Genomic DNA, 14,777 nt, shown 5'->3' on the forward strand with positions numbered 1-14,777 from the left:
AGATAAATGATCCAATTATGTCATGACACGTGTCATGATTAACCCCTAATTACTAACTGAGTTAACGGTCGTTGGTCATTAATGGCACTGGGTGAATTTTTTTAAAACTGGATGGCATTTGGTGAATTCTGAAAAGTCCGATGGCATTTGGTGAATTTTTAAATTGCTCAGTGGCATTTGGTGAAATTTCCGAAGAATCTAACCATTGATTTTTTTAATCTATGGTTGAGAGTGGTGATCCGTGTGTGTTGTGGGAGAAAGAATCTAACCATTGATTTTTTAATCTATGGTTGAGAGTGGTGATCCGTGTGTGTTTGTGTGTTGTACATTCATCTACAAAAATATTATTCCCTCAATTCTTTAGTATTTTTTTGCCCCATTTGATCGGGATCAGTGCCCAAGACACGTATTAAAACATCTACTAGTATATCTTTATTTTCATACACGTAAAAATTATAAAACTTATATTAATAAAATGTATAAATAGATAAATTTAAAAAGATCACTAATGAGTCTATAACTTTGTACTAATACATACAAATAACGATGATACGAATATTTAACAATGAGATGGTTAGATGCCATGTGTTAATAATGTGTACACATGATCGATTGAACTAATCAATATTACCTTGTTAATTAGTCATTAGTGTTTTCTTTCATTATACAAATCAAAGCACTTTGTAATATCTTCATAATTTCATGAAAATATATAATGATAAACGAGTCATAATTATCAGTCTTGTTGACTAATCAAGTATCGAATTACCAAATTGCAAATTTTCATTTCACAAGAACTCATCAAATCATGATTATGATACTATGCGTAGTATATAAATGATTAAATAAGAAGCATATAATAACCTAATTGTAAAACAATAATACATTAATACACTAACTCTTATAATCTACTTCGTAATAAACTAGTAAGATCAGTATGACTAAACTTGAAACAGAACATAATATGTATTTATAAAATCAATGAGAATTTGTTTATAATATGATGCCTAAATAAGTAAATTTGAAATGATTCGCGACTTTATATAAAACTTGTGAACGCAAAAGGTTAGCAAGTGCTATCAAATTTCAAACCAAAACCATTTAATTGCCGAATCCAAACAACTCGATAAACAATTTATTTTTTGAAACCGAAAACCGACCCGAACCGTAATTTAGTAAACTTGAAATGGAACCGATATGAATAACGTTAAAGTAATAAACCATCGAAGAACCGAACCAGTTATAAACTGAACCGAAAAAGAACCGAACCAGTTAAAAACTGAACCGAAAAAGAACCGAACCAGTTATAAACTGAACCCAAAAAGAACCGAACTGTTTCTAACCCGAAACCGTTCCCAACCCGAAACTGTTTGAATCGGGATAAAAACCGTTTACACCGCACCGTTAACAAACCGCAACCCGTTTGCACCGAACCGTTTACTACCCGAACTGTTTACAACTCGAACCGAATTAAAATCGCTTAAGAATAAACCGAAACCGAATCGAACCGATAACTATTTAAACCGAACCAAAACCGACCCGTGAGACAATTAAACCGATTCCAAACCGACCCGATTAAATATCGAACCGATTTCTAACCGAACTGTCAAACCGTTTTGACAGTGCTAGATACAAGGTGTAATTATTTCTGGAATTCGACGAGGTGGGATTATTTTGAGCAGATGAGTGAAAGGTGGGATTATTCTTTTCAATTTTTACATTTAAAAAAAAAAACGTGTAGAAGGAAGCAATATAAAAGCCAACAAAATGCACCGCGTTGACACTATTGTGAGCTGCTGAAACTCTCTCTGACTCAATCACTTCAGCAACTCTCTCTCCCTCTCCCTCTCTTCTTCTGCAAGTTTAACGTCTTCGACTTCTTTACTTCTGCAATTTCAGGTTGGTTTTTAATTTTTTTTTCCCTTCAATTTCTCCTAATTTCTTTGTTCTCATATTTGCTTTTCCCAATATTCTAGCAATTAGTTGACTCTACTATAAATTTGTTTTCGTAATTTTTGTTTTGAATTTTTAGGGTTTAATCTGATTATTTGTTGAGTTTTTATGGTTTTTTATACTTTGATTTTCAAATTAGGGGTTTTTAATACATTTGCATGTTGCTAAAAGTTAAAAGAGTATGGATTTTGTGCATTTTCTGAATTTTGAGCTGTAAGAGTAGTTTTGGATCATTATATGTATGCTTGAACTCTCAATTTCAATTTCGGATTGAAATTTTGAGTTAAGTAGTTGAATAATTTATATCGAATCGCGTTTCGAGTTGTTGCTATACTTGCCAATGAGGTTGAGGTATACATTGTTCTTTGGTTTAGCCTTTAGGAAACTGGGAACTAGTAGATTAGTTGTTGTGTCCATATTTTTCAGTATTGGTTAAGATTCGGTATTAATACTTCTCGATGTTTCTTTTATCCTATTATGGAGTTGAATCTCTAGAACTGTGATTATCTGAAACATAAGTGTGCTCCAATATCTCACTTAGATTTGAACTTTGGGAATATATATACTTTTGGAACCTTAAATTTTTAATGGCAAGTTAAGGAAATGTTGTTGTCTAGTTGGGAGTTGGGAAACTTTCCTTTTGGAAATTTTGTAAAATGTAAGGTAGTTCGGTTTGATATTGTCATGGATTTCTATGTTAGTCGGACTCAAGAATCCATATTGGACAAGGGTATGTGTCCAAGCTTTAAGATCGGCTATTTTATAAATAAATAAGCTTCTAGTGTTGGTGCAAAATGAAGAATCAAAAGGTTTGTACTCTGTACCCCGGCAAGAGTATTAAGGTTCTCACCGCGCACTTGAGGTAAAATGAAGAGTCAACCAGGTGGATTTTTTTGGGCATCTTCTCAAAATGTTATTGGCTTGATGATGAACCATTGCTTGTGGTTGCTTATGATGGTATGTAGGCAATAGTTTTTTCATAGGCTTAGTGGGAGTGTCAATCTTGTCTTTGTTGCAAGTAGAAGATTCTTTATTAGAAAATTAGATAGGATTTTTGGGTAGATTTGGTTTTGAAGAGATATAGAATAAGAGACGATTGGAATTTCTGTTCTAAAGCATGGTAGATTATTTAGGTTACATATGAAATTTATGGGGCGTTTGGTTGGGGGTTATAATCAAAGGGAAAGGGAATGAACATGGCTTATTCCCTTTGTTGTTGTTTGTTTGTTACTTTATATCATTCCCTTTACCCACTTTTACTTTTGAGTTTACCCAAATATGTTCTACACTGATTCCCACCCCCTAGACTTTTACATTCCCATTCCCCACTTCATTACCCATCACACTCTCTCTCCTCTCAAACCCTAAAAAACCCAAATAGCCGTCACCCTCACTGAAGCTCCGGCCACCATGGCAGCCACCGAACTACGTGCACCAGTGACAATCTCTGACTCTAACGAGGTACGACCACCGGCGACAATATCCGACCATCGTTCTTCATGTTCTTGTTGTTTGGAATTCATGTTTTATACCTTAATCAAGCCCTTTTTTTTTTTTTTTTTTCTGTTTTTTCATGAATTGTTAAAGAAACTACACTTTATTCCTAATTTTGTTGAATTATTGTTTGTAATTGAAAGTCAATGACGTACAACGAATAGTTCATAATTTACCTTTTTTTTTCCCTTTAATGTTGGCCGACTATCAATTACCAAAAATAAATACCAAAAAAAAAAAAAAACAAAAAAAAAAACCAATCACCAAAAAAAAAAAAAATACCAATGTTCAATTTTTTCCAATTTTATACATACCAATGTTTTCTCATTTTGGGAGACTTGATTTCTGTTAGATACTACAATTTTTTTCATGACTTCTGTTGGAAAAAATAAAAAAAAAATTTAAAAACTCATAATTTGATTGGTTCTCAACCAAGCAGTCACAAAGGGAATCAATGAGCAATTCATTCCGTTTGCTAGACACAACCAAACAATCAAGCTAAATCAGGGTCAATGTTCGAACCAAACGGCCCCTTAATGATTTATGGCTACCTATATGAAGATGTTGAAAGATCTTCCTTATTTCTCGAATTTTCATGTCAGGAAGTATATGTAATTTCCTTTACGGCTTCAGTTCTTCCTTTATGGTGTATGTGGAATTTGGATAAAGAAATGGGAAGAAAAGAAGGGGAGGGAGGTAAGAGGGTGGGGGGGGGGGAGAGAATGATGAGTTATCCTTTCAACTCTCTCCATTGTTGAAGAGATCAATTTCTTAAAATTTAATCACTCCATTCCTCTCTCCTCCAATTCCCTTTCTTTCTCATTTGTTATCCTAATGAAAGATGATCCCTCCCTCTCATTTCCTGCACTTCTTCAATACAAACAAAGTGTTAGTCTCCGTTAATTGGTAACTTTGTACTCACCAACTTGTCAAGAAACTACAAATATTATCAATTGTTCCTGCATTGAGATTGAGGTGTAAACAACTGCAAGCCATGTCTAAGCTATTGGCTCATTTTTGAGATAGAAAGTCACAGGAAGGGTGTAATTGGTGGTAAAGACTTGCTAAGAAACATCTGAGAATCTTCCTATCCAAATTTTTTTTATTTGTTCTTATAGTGGATCAATTTAATACCAATGTGGTCTTTGTAGTGTGTCCTACTGTCCTACATTGTTTGATTATTTCCTGGATTATATTTTCAGTTATGAGTCTCGTTCTCTTTTCTTAGGACACTTTTCCCTTTGTTTTGTAATTTATAACTCTGATATTAATATGCTCTGCTTGATGTAATTTGTTTAAGTAGGTCTTTCTGTTGACCAAAAATTTATTTCTCATACAAAACACTTACATTCAAAGAGCATTTTGACCCATTGGACTTAAGAGCCTGGTATTGAACTGATACAAATTTATTAACCTAGATCTGAGCTTACGACCAAAAAATTTTGTATTTTTAAGTTATTAAGAACAATACCTTTGTTTGATATTTCCATGATAATCTACTTTAACAAAGAGAAACAAGGCTTGAGTGGTAATTATAGTGTAGAGTTTCAGAAGTTTTACAATAAATGATTAGGGATGATTATGAAGATTAATATGTATGTTTAGCATGATTTTGTCTACGTAATTTCAACATTTTAATATTTTCATACCATTTCAAAGTACTGTATTTCAAATCACATATATTTCAAAGCTAGTTTAGTAATATTTCAAAGTTGTTGCCTTTTGATAACAATTTTAGTAGATTGCCTTTCTAACAGCTGAAGTTTTGCTTTGCAGTGTGAACCTCAATGTTTGAACTATTTGGTAGTCAAAAGGGGACTGCTTACTTCTTTGTAGATAAAACTGCAAGATATGCTGGGTTGCTTGCCCTTGAAACCATTGACCTCATCTTCTGGAACCACAGTAACTAGCCCTACGCATCATCCAGGTGAAGGTAGATAACTTTACAAAAAATTTATTAATTTTTGTTAAATGAAATTTTCATAGTAGTTTGTGTGACAGTGGTGTAGGGATGTCATTTGTATTTGCATACATCTTTTCTTTTGGGCTTGTCTAAAGGCTTCAAACATATTGGTGTCTATAGCAGGGAATTCATCACAGGGAACACCTACTACCTCTGGAACAAGTGCTGTACCTTCACCTACTGTCAATCTCTCACAAGAGTATGCACTTGCAGTTCAGACAAGTTCCTACAACGAGATATGGTCCAGGATTCATGTAGTTGAGCACTATCAGAACAATGAGACTGACCATCAACCACAGCTTTTGTTGTCTCAGGTCCTCCAGCCTGATCGTGAAGCTGTCGATGAGGTTCTACAGCATGCCCCAGCCACCACTTTTACTCAACTCGTCACTGCTTACTTTGAACACAGTGAGCAAACATGCCAGCTTCTCCTCCTCCTCCACCGTAATATTCATCATGCCCGCTCCCTGTATGCCCATGTACATGACTTTGTTGACATCCTACCTACTGACACAGAATCTATGACTGAATTACAATGCAATCACGCTTTTGATGTTTTACTTCAGTTTGAACAGAAAGGGAACCCTTTCCCATGCCCTGATTCGAACAACTTTCAAGACATGCGACTTTGCTTTTTCCAGCTCAAGCAACAGGTAGACCAACGCCTTGAGAAGTCCCGTGGCAGGGTTCGTCAAGTACGCTGTGGCACCACCACATCAGCAATATGTTTAATTGGGGCAGCTGTTGGAGTTACTATAGCAGCCATTGCCATTGGTGCTCATGCATTGGTCGCCCTGGTCGGCTTTTCCGGCTGCCCAATAATGTTCCCCTCGAAAATTACAAAGAGGGAAGAAGCAAATATGACACAGCTTGATGCTGCAGCCATGAGTGCTTTTGTGCTGCATCATTCTTTGGACACCATTGATCGCCTTGTCTCACTTCTACATACTGAAATTGAGGGGGATAGGCTTTTGATTCGCCGTGGGTTGGACTGGGGTAGGGATAAGTACCTTACATATGAAGTGGTGAAGCAGCTAAGGAAGAACCGTGCAAGTTTATTCGACCAGTTTACTGATCTTGTGGGGAAATTTTGCCTCTGCTTTTCTGCAATCAACAAAACCAGATCACTCCTTCTCCAAGGGATACCTCTTTATCAGATGTAGTCTTGATTAGCGTTCAGGTAGTTTAATTTTATTTATTTATTTACTTTTATTACAAAATTGCCCTTTTTGGGATCCATAAAAAATGTCATTATTTTTTAAGTTTTCAATACTACATGTTCATAGTAACAATCTTAACTGATTAAGTGTACAATAATATAACGGAAATTTCACCATATACCACTGAGTTTAAGCATAATTCACCGTATACCACCAAAAACTTTCTAATACACCATATACCACTCAGTTATTGTATATTAACACAGAATGCCCTTTTTGTTAACTGTCGTTAGTCTGCCGTTAACGCCGTTAGTAATTAAGGTTAATTATGCCACGTGGCTATCACATATTGGCTCTTATTAATATTATCTAATTAATTAGTTAAATAAAGAATTATAAAAAAAAACAGCCACCACCTCCTCACTCCACCAACCCCGACACCCCCTTCCCCCACCAGCCCAGCTCCCCCTCCCTGCCGGCGGCCTTGCCCAGCCTCCTCCCTCGCCGGCGGCCTTGCCTAGCCTCCTCCCTCGCCGGCCTTCCAGAGCTCCCCCTACCCCTGCCATCTCCCCTTCCCGTCCTCCTCCCAAACCACCAACGTCTCCCAGCCAACCACCACCCTATCCTAACATCCCCTGCTTGCACGAAATATGACTAGAACCCCCAACCACCACCCTATCACGCCCCCACCCACGCCGGCGCCCAGCCTTTCTCTCGCCAGCGCGTCGGCCTCCCTCTCCCCCTGAACCGACAACACTCAAAATCTGCAACCATACAACATCAATTCGACTTATCAGCATTCGACTTATCAACATTTTTTTCGAACAAATTCGCTTCTAATTCAACCTTCTCTCTCTTCGTCAAGATTTGATGGGTGGTTTCTTTGCCGTCGATATTCCAATTGGGATTTGCAAGAGGGAAATTGAGGATTTTTTTAGGGTTAGAGAGATCGGGAATCGGGGAAGGGGAGGAAATCGGGAATTGGGTTACAGGTGGGGGATGATTTTCGGGGAAGGGGAGTAGGAGTGGGATGGTCGTCGGCGTAGGGGGAAGGGGTCGAGAATGTCGCCGGCGGGGGGAAGGGGCCAGGGGAGGGCAGTCGCCGGCCATCTGGGAAGTGGCTGGGATCGCAATTGTTGCCGCCAGGGGGATCGATGAAAGTTTGAAACTTTTTGATTGATTTTGGGGTTCGATTTTAATGGAGAAGAACAGAGAGAAGCTTCAATGGAAAGGGGAAATGGGGGGTCAATGGAGTCAACCCTATCAATGGCGCCAGTTAGATGTATAAGGGCATAATGGTAAAGTCCCCCAAACGGCAGACTAACGGCAGTTAGCAAAAAGGGCATTTTGTGTTAATATACAATAATTGAGTGGTATATGGTGTATTAGAAAGTTTTTGGTGGTATACGGTGAATTATGCTTAAACTCAGTGGTATATGGTGAAATTTCCGATAATATAATTACAAGTTTACAACTTACTGAAACATTTTTTTTAGACAAAATCTTCAGAAAGTATTTTGTTTATTGTCGATTATCCTATTATAAGAAAAATTATTTGCTCGGGTGCGTGTACAAGGCAATTTTTTTTCTCATGTGATGATTAAATGAGCAATAATCATTAAAATAAACAAACAATATCCTTGGTGCACTGTGCACCCGGTATATAACAAATTATTGACTGGTTATTTGTACTGAATGCATTTTGTTGGTGTGGTTCTATATAAATTTGTTTGGTAAAATGTGTTGTTGGTTGTTGGTGTAAGAACACATGTTATTAATTATTATACTATTGCAAAAGCCAAAAGTTTTTTTATTTTGGCTTAAAAGCCAGTTTTTCTACCAAAAAAAAAAAACACTATTAACCAAAAATATTTTTGGTTGTTTCACCGCATAAAAAAGCTAAAAATCACCGACCACCAAAAAAAAACCCACTAAAAAGCTATTTACAAAACATAGCCTAACTATCTAATGTAATTTTTAGTGAAACAAACAAAATATATAGATATTGCACAAAGTCAAAATTGATGCACCTATTAAAAATGTAGAAAGTAACTCAAGTGAATTACATGGAGTTGTAAATAACTAGATTTCTTAATTTATTTCAAAATAAATGTCGGATATTAAATTTTGCACCATTTGACCTTCGTTATTGTTTCATCATAAGAATTTTAATTTTTTTTATTTTTTGTTTTAGAAAGCGATTAGTGCTATTAATTGCATCCATAAGATTAGCTATAATATTAACTTTGCATTATTCAAATATATCGCTTTAACCTTCATAACTTCATTATTATTTAATACTCTGATTAACGCACGATTTTTACAAAATTTTATAACAAATTATAGTGTTAACTAGCATAGTGCCCGTGCATTATAAATCAAATTATTAAACCCGTAGGAAAAATAAAAATAAAAACAAAGGTAATTCATTTACTATTAAAGGACTTGTACTAATGGTCAATAAAAAAAAATTAAAGGAATGTTTTTTGAATAGTATTTTATATTATTTGAATTTCTTTTAATTTTTTATAATGTTATTTTATTAATTGAAAAATAATTGAATAATACTCCACATAACTATATAAGAAGTGGACTAATTTATTTATATCTCCCGTAACTAAAATTTTCTTATCATACCATCCGCATCAGTAGTTACAATCAATCTAATATATACATGTTTTATTTACCCGTCGCACTCATTAAATCTATAGACACAATAATAACCTTATATTTGACCTACCAGAACATATATTTTCCTAAGTTAAGCATTGTGCCAAAAACTATATATTATATAATAGTCATATATATAACCAACAGCTGATTAAATATAGTATACGACACAAATACTTCGTATATAGGTATGGATACTAATAATTTTATATAAATAAAATATACGGAGTATATATTACTAAGATTTATCCCTACCTTAATTATAAAAAGGTTAACAAAACTCTTATAATAGTGCATGGACATTTATATATCTAAAAATGTTCTTTTTACATATATTTTCCCCCATTTAATTTTAAATGCCTTAAAATTGTCTCTTGAATTCGCTAAATTGATTTAAAAGGTTATGTTTATTTCAATATTTAAAGCCATTTACTATTTTCATTTCCTTTTGTTTTAATTTTTCTATTTAGAATTTATTAGACTATTAGGTTTCAAGATCGAAGTCAATATCTTTTTACCATACAATCACTAAATCAAAGTCGCTCAACTAAAGTTTTGGACATTGCATAGCTACACAACATCCAACACATTTAATGATTACATGCAAATAATTTTAATACAACTACGCATTCGATATAAGTTATTAAACAATTTAACTATATATACATTTTGATAGGTTTATATCTTTCATATTAACAAAAATTTACAAATGTTATTATCATATTTTGAAAGAAAAAAATAATAGACTTTGGAGTTTTGTATAAGATAGATAAAGGATAAGTTAATTCCCGTCATATATGCATTGAGTTTTGGGTGTTCTATCCGGTTCACCCTTTCCAGATTTGAGGATCAGTTCTAGGTTATTAGGTTCCACTCCCTTTCCGATTGTTGTTGCAGGGGAGTACACAGGTCCTCCCTACCAAGTGTAGTCTCAATCACCACTACACCAACAACCAATTGGTGTAGTGGTGATTGAGACTACACTTGGTATGGAGGACACGTGTTATAAAATATTATATTATATACGTATACTTTTTTATATTATAAAAAATATTATATTATATACACACATTATTATAGTTAAAAGTATTATTATGTATGAAACAACATAAATTATTGCACATGATTGTTGTATATCTAGTATAGTACATGAGCAAGCACGATTTTTAAATCAAAATGTAGTTTTTCTATAAAAAAATTCATAAGTAATTGCATTGTTAATACGAATATTACAATTTAAAACATGAGTAATAGTTATAATGCATTTTATATTTATCCCTTTTCTGTCAAATGTCTAATTCAATTTAACTTTTATTCCTCTTGTTTAGATTGGTTATTGGTTCATAGGTTTTTTTTTTTTTTTTTTTTTTTTTTTTTTTTTTTTTTTTATGCAAGAAAAACAAAAGGTCATTGTAAAAGACATTGTATAGAAAATGAAAGGCCGATTAAAATTAAATTTATGTTCAAGATTATGTATTTTTTTCCACGACAACATTTCGGCTCAGCATTCACTATTTGTCAAGGAGTACAACAAACGATAAAAGTAATTTTTACACTAATTTGTATCTTTATCAAAAACTTTTACATTATTTTGGGTAACTTTTATCAATAAAGCATAAATAACTTTCATTCATTACAGGGCAGCTTTTATAATAGGTGCACAATATTTTATTGTACATCTGATTTTTTTAAAATGTTTGTATTGATTTCATAATTGACGTCAAACTAAATATTATCGATTTTATTTAATTTTCATAAAAAAAAACAATATTAGCCTTTCAAAATATGAAATATTTGTTTTCTTAATTATGCCACTTTAATCATATTGTTTCAAATGAGTTATTATTCTTTAACTTAACTATAAATAAAGATTGGAAAGATTTTATGGATTATTTGTAGTATTGGAAAGTATATATTTATTATAAAAAATTAAATTAATATTTATGTTGGAAAATCATGAAAATCTTATGCATGTATAGAAACTTGCTTTTATTGTTTGAAGTTTAACAAAAATAACTATGCTTAAATATGTAAACAGTAATTATATAGATATATTTTATAAATAAGATAAACTAATGAGAGAGTGACATTTGTCATCCTCACATTGAGGCGCTTGTCTTTTAGTATAATATATAGATAGATAGATTTAAAATCTACCAAAAAATAATCCTCATATTTTTAAATGGAAATGAAAAAGTTTGAACCTTAATTTAAAACCAGAATTGAGTTCCGAATCAAAAAGTAAAAAAATATGAAAATAAAATATTTTATAAAATACTGAGTAAAAGATATGGATAATATGTGAATATTTATTTAGGAAATGAATATTATAATTATATGATGTGGTGAATATTTTTTAAGAAAGTGAATCACAATAATATAAAAAATGATTTTTTTTAGAAGTGAAAAAAAAAGAAAAAAAAATTTGGACGGTAAAAACAGCATCAAGAAGTGACATGTGTCATTCTTGGTGTCTGTTTCAGTATTTTGTTATTGATTAGAAATCAATCAAAGTTTGGTAGTGTTAGTGGAAAACTAATCTTCTAACTTTAAAGTTACAAGTTTGAGCCTCACCAACAACTACATTGGCTTGGAAAGTTGGGAGTAGGGCGATTCCCTTACCTACTTAGTACTTACCTTCCCCTTCTACTCTCAAGCATTGACCATAGGAATTTTATTATTGAGAAAATGAAAGAGGAAGTAGTAAAAGTACATTGGAAAATAAAATTCAAAATTTATATGAATAGCTAATTTTGCACGAATATTGTTACAAAATAGAGAATATTTTGCAAATAAGTGATCATTTTAAGACTAGAATTTGAGGAGAACCCATTTAATATGCCATATTAACAAAGCTTGTTAATATGATGGCAATTTTGTAAATATGAGGAGTAAAATATATTATTTTATTATTTTTCTACTACCACCTGTAACCCAACAAAGCTTTCGTCGTTAACGTTAAGTAAATGCCCAATTCAAGCTTTCATCCTCCGTAGAAGATGCTCAAGCTTTCGCTCACCATTGAAGATGTCCAAGCTTTCATCCACCATTGAAGATGCTCAAACATGTCCACCGCCACCACTTAAACGAAAACCCTAATGATAAAGGGTGAAACAAAGGGCATGGTTAACCCCAAAGGGTAGATATTTGTCATCACCTTTAAGTTGTCCATTGTAGCCGCCAATTTCTCCATTAATGGTTTTAATTTGAGTGAAAAAAGAAGTGGATATGGAGATGAGTAGATGACGGAAAGGAATTAACGATGCAAATTAGCATCTAGTGAGGTAGTACTGTTCTTGGTGGTGAATTTACTCCACTATCCTTGTTACATAGATCAAAAAGACCACTATACCCCTATATTAACAATACATGTTAACCCAAAGGGTCATTCTTTTGATGACGGTGGAAATATTTGTAAAAATCATCTCAATGTATTTTTCAAAAATAAAAGTATTAGTCGATTTTTTTACATTGAAAATGTACTACTACAGTTAAATGGTAAAATTTATCTTGAAAAAGAGGAAGTAACCTAAATAAAATCAATTCAGATTAACAAGTGAGGTTGATAGAAGGGAGAATTAGTTAAAAACTTAAAATAGAGATGGAGAAATCCTACTCACATATTTTATTTTATTTTCTTAGCCTACTACTTGTACATGTAACAACCTCATCCAATCAAAGCAACCAGGCCACAATATGAAATCTGTGACGTAACTGATCCGTTTGTCCATAAACCAATCACCCTTGTTCAAACAACTTTCATCCCACCATTACCTTGCTCAAAACTAATGGCATCAGTGGCTCTATTCAACTCTCAGTTTCTGGTTAATCCATTGAAACAGCCTCAACCCGCAGCGGCAGCTTCTAACTTATCTCTACTTCCGCCATCGGGTCGCCGCCTTCGCCATCGAAATCATGGAGCTGGGACTAATCATGGTGCCTTCAGAGTCAGAGCTGCCAAGCCCCCTGCTGGTGTATGTTATTTCTGTCTTCAGAATTTTTAGTCCGCCAATTTTATTTTATTTTTCTTTCTTTCTATTTTTTAGTTTGTTTAAGTAGTTGACTTATAAAATTTCTACATGTACAAGTTACAGGGTGCCCCTCGTGTGACAGGAGAGATGGGGTGAGCATCAAACCTTGGTCACTTCTGGGGAGATGGAGGCACAGTCACTCCACTCCTCATTAGTCACTACATGTGAGATTTGATGTAATGTGCATGATTATTAAAAGTATGCTAAAAAATTGTTCTCTTCATTGGAATAATTGTTGCGTTGTGCCTATAATGAGGGGAGAATTAGAGGCTGAAAGGGGGGTTGTAGAAAGATGGAACTCATGAAAGTGGTGATGATTGTTTAATAAAGTGGGAAGAGGAACCTTTTGCAACCCATTTTGGAGTAGCTAAAACTTGTATCCCCCGCAATTTTGCGAGTATAGTATATACAACAGGTTTAGTCATCCCAGATTACATAAAAGTTAATTGCACAAATGGGTAACTTTTATGTGATATAGGTGAGTAAACTTGTTGAATATAACGGCGATTAATGTTAGGAATGTTATTCTATTAATTAGCTTATCAAAGTGTGTTTATTTAACCGTCTTACAAATGCAAGGTAATTCATGTTTTATTGTTCTTTGTATATAATTGTTGTTTCGCTTTGTTATCTTAAACTATGGTGATGGATTGACTTCTTTAATATATATGCCTTATGGCAATGCCTAGAGAAAGAACTTGGTGACAGCCATTAAATCTAAATAAGCCGTATTTCATTGATGCGTTAACCTGTCATTTCTCTGCCTAATTATGTCTTAAAAGAAATTGGACCTTAATGGATCATTATTGCAGCTCATATCAATCATGTATAGGATTCAATTTTTCTCATCTCGTCTCTTCTGGCCTTTTCTCTGTCAATTTGGCTGAATCATTTGACTTGATCAGGTGGTGGTGCCGAAAGTAGAACCTAAGTTTAAGCCCTCATTTCTTGGGTTCACCAAGACTGCTGAAATTTGGAACTCGCGAGCATGTATGATTGGCCTCATTGGAACGTTCATTGTTGAACTTGTATGATAAGTTTCCCACATCTTTCTTGCTCAAACGTAGTTGATTGTTTCTTTGAGCTTCTGATTTATGCTATATTTTGGAACTTGATCATTGACGATGATGTTTTTGTCAGATATTAAACAAGGGGATACTACAACTTATAGGCATTGAAATCGGAAAAGGGCTTGATATTCCACTCTGAAGAGAAGCCGTTTAGAATTTCATGTATCATATAGTTGCTGTACCTGTAACACTCTATATTTTCAATTACCAAATTCTGCATGCTTTTTTTAATCACTTCAGAAGTGCTTCATGTAGCGTTTGCTAGAAAACACACTGGATATAAAAGCTCTGCAGTCGAGCAACAAGTGTACTGTGATGTACCAAGCCAATAGGCCAAGTTGTAATCAATCAATCTCCAGAATCAGGCATATTATTGCCTAATCTTACAGCATCTTTTTATATGTTGGGTATAGCTATTTGATAAAGAGGTAATTTC

The 14,777-nt window shown here is 33.8% G+C and overlaps 2 protein-coding genes across 4 annotated transcripts; both read left to right on the forward strand.

Moving 5' to 3' along the window:
• The first annotated feature begins 1,701 nt into the window (after positions 1–1,701).
• LOC110688997 (UPF0496 protein At3g19330-like) lies at positions 1,702–7,044 on the forward strand. 2 transcript variants are annotated; one of them, XM_021865745.1, is made up of 3 exons: positions 1,702–1,899; positions 5,224–5,380; positions 5,534–7,044. In XM_021865745.1, exons 2-3 carry the CDS (start codon positions 5,299–5,301, stop codon positions 6,571–6,573), a joined length of 1,122 nt encoding a protein of 373 aa, XP_021721437.1. In that variant the 5' UTR covers positions 1,702–1,899; positions 5,224–5,298; the 3' UTR covers positions 6,574–7,044. The 2 variants fall into 2 exon arrangements, with proteins under 2 accessions (XP_021721437.1, XP_021721436.1); XM_021865744.1 differs by having other exon boundaries at positions 5,531–7,043.
• A 5,837-nt stretch (positions 7,045–12,881) lies between these two features.
• LOC110688999 (light-harvesting complex-like protein OHP1, chloroplastic) lies at positions 12,882–14,725 on the forward strand. 2 transcript variants are annotated; one of them, XM_021865751.1, is made up of 3 exons: positions 12,882–13,214; positions 13,329–13,363; positions 14,177–14,270. In XM_021865751.1, exons 1-3 carry the CDS (start codon positions 13,029–13,031, stop codon positions 14,193–14,195), a joined length of 240 nt encoding a protein of 79 aa, XP_021721443.1. In that variant the 5' UTR covers positions 12,882–13,028; the 3' UTR covers positions 14,196–14,270. The 2 variants fall into 2 exon arrangements, with proteins under 2 accessions (XP_021721443.1, XP_021721441.1); XM_021865749.1 differs by lacking the exon at positions 13,329–13,363 and adding an exon at positions 14,412–14,725 and having other exon boundaries at positions 12,896–13,214; positions 14,177–14,299.
• The last annotated feature ends 52 nt before the right edge of the window (positions 14,726–14,777 follow it).

Source organism: Chenopodium quinoa, unplaced genomic scaffold (assembly GCF_001683475.1).
Source record: "Chenopodium quinoa cultivar QQ74 unplaced genomic scaffold, ASM168347v1, whole genome shotgun sequence".
In the NCBI taxonomy this organism is placed as follows: Eukaryota; Viridiplantae; Streptophyta; class Magnoliopsida; order Caryophyllales; family Amaranthaceae; genus Chenopodium; species Chenopodium quinoa.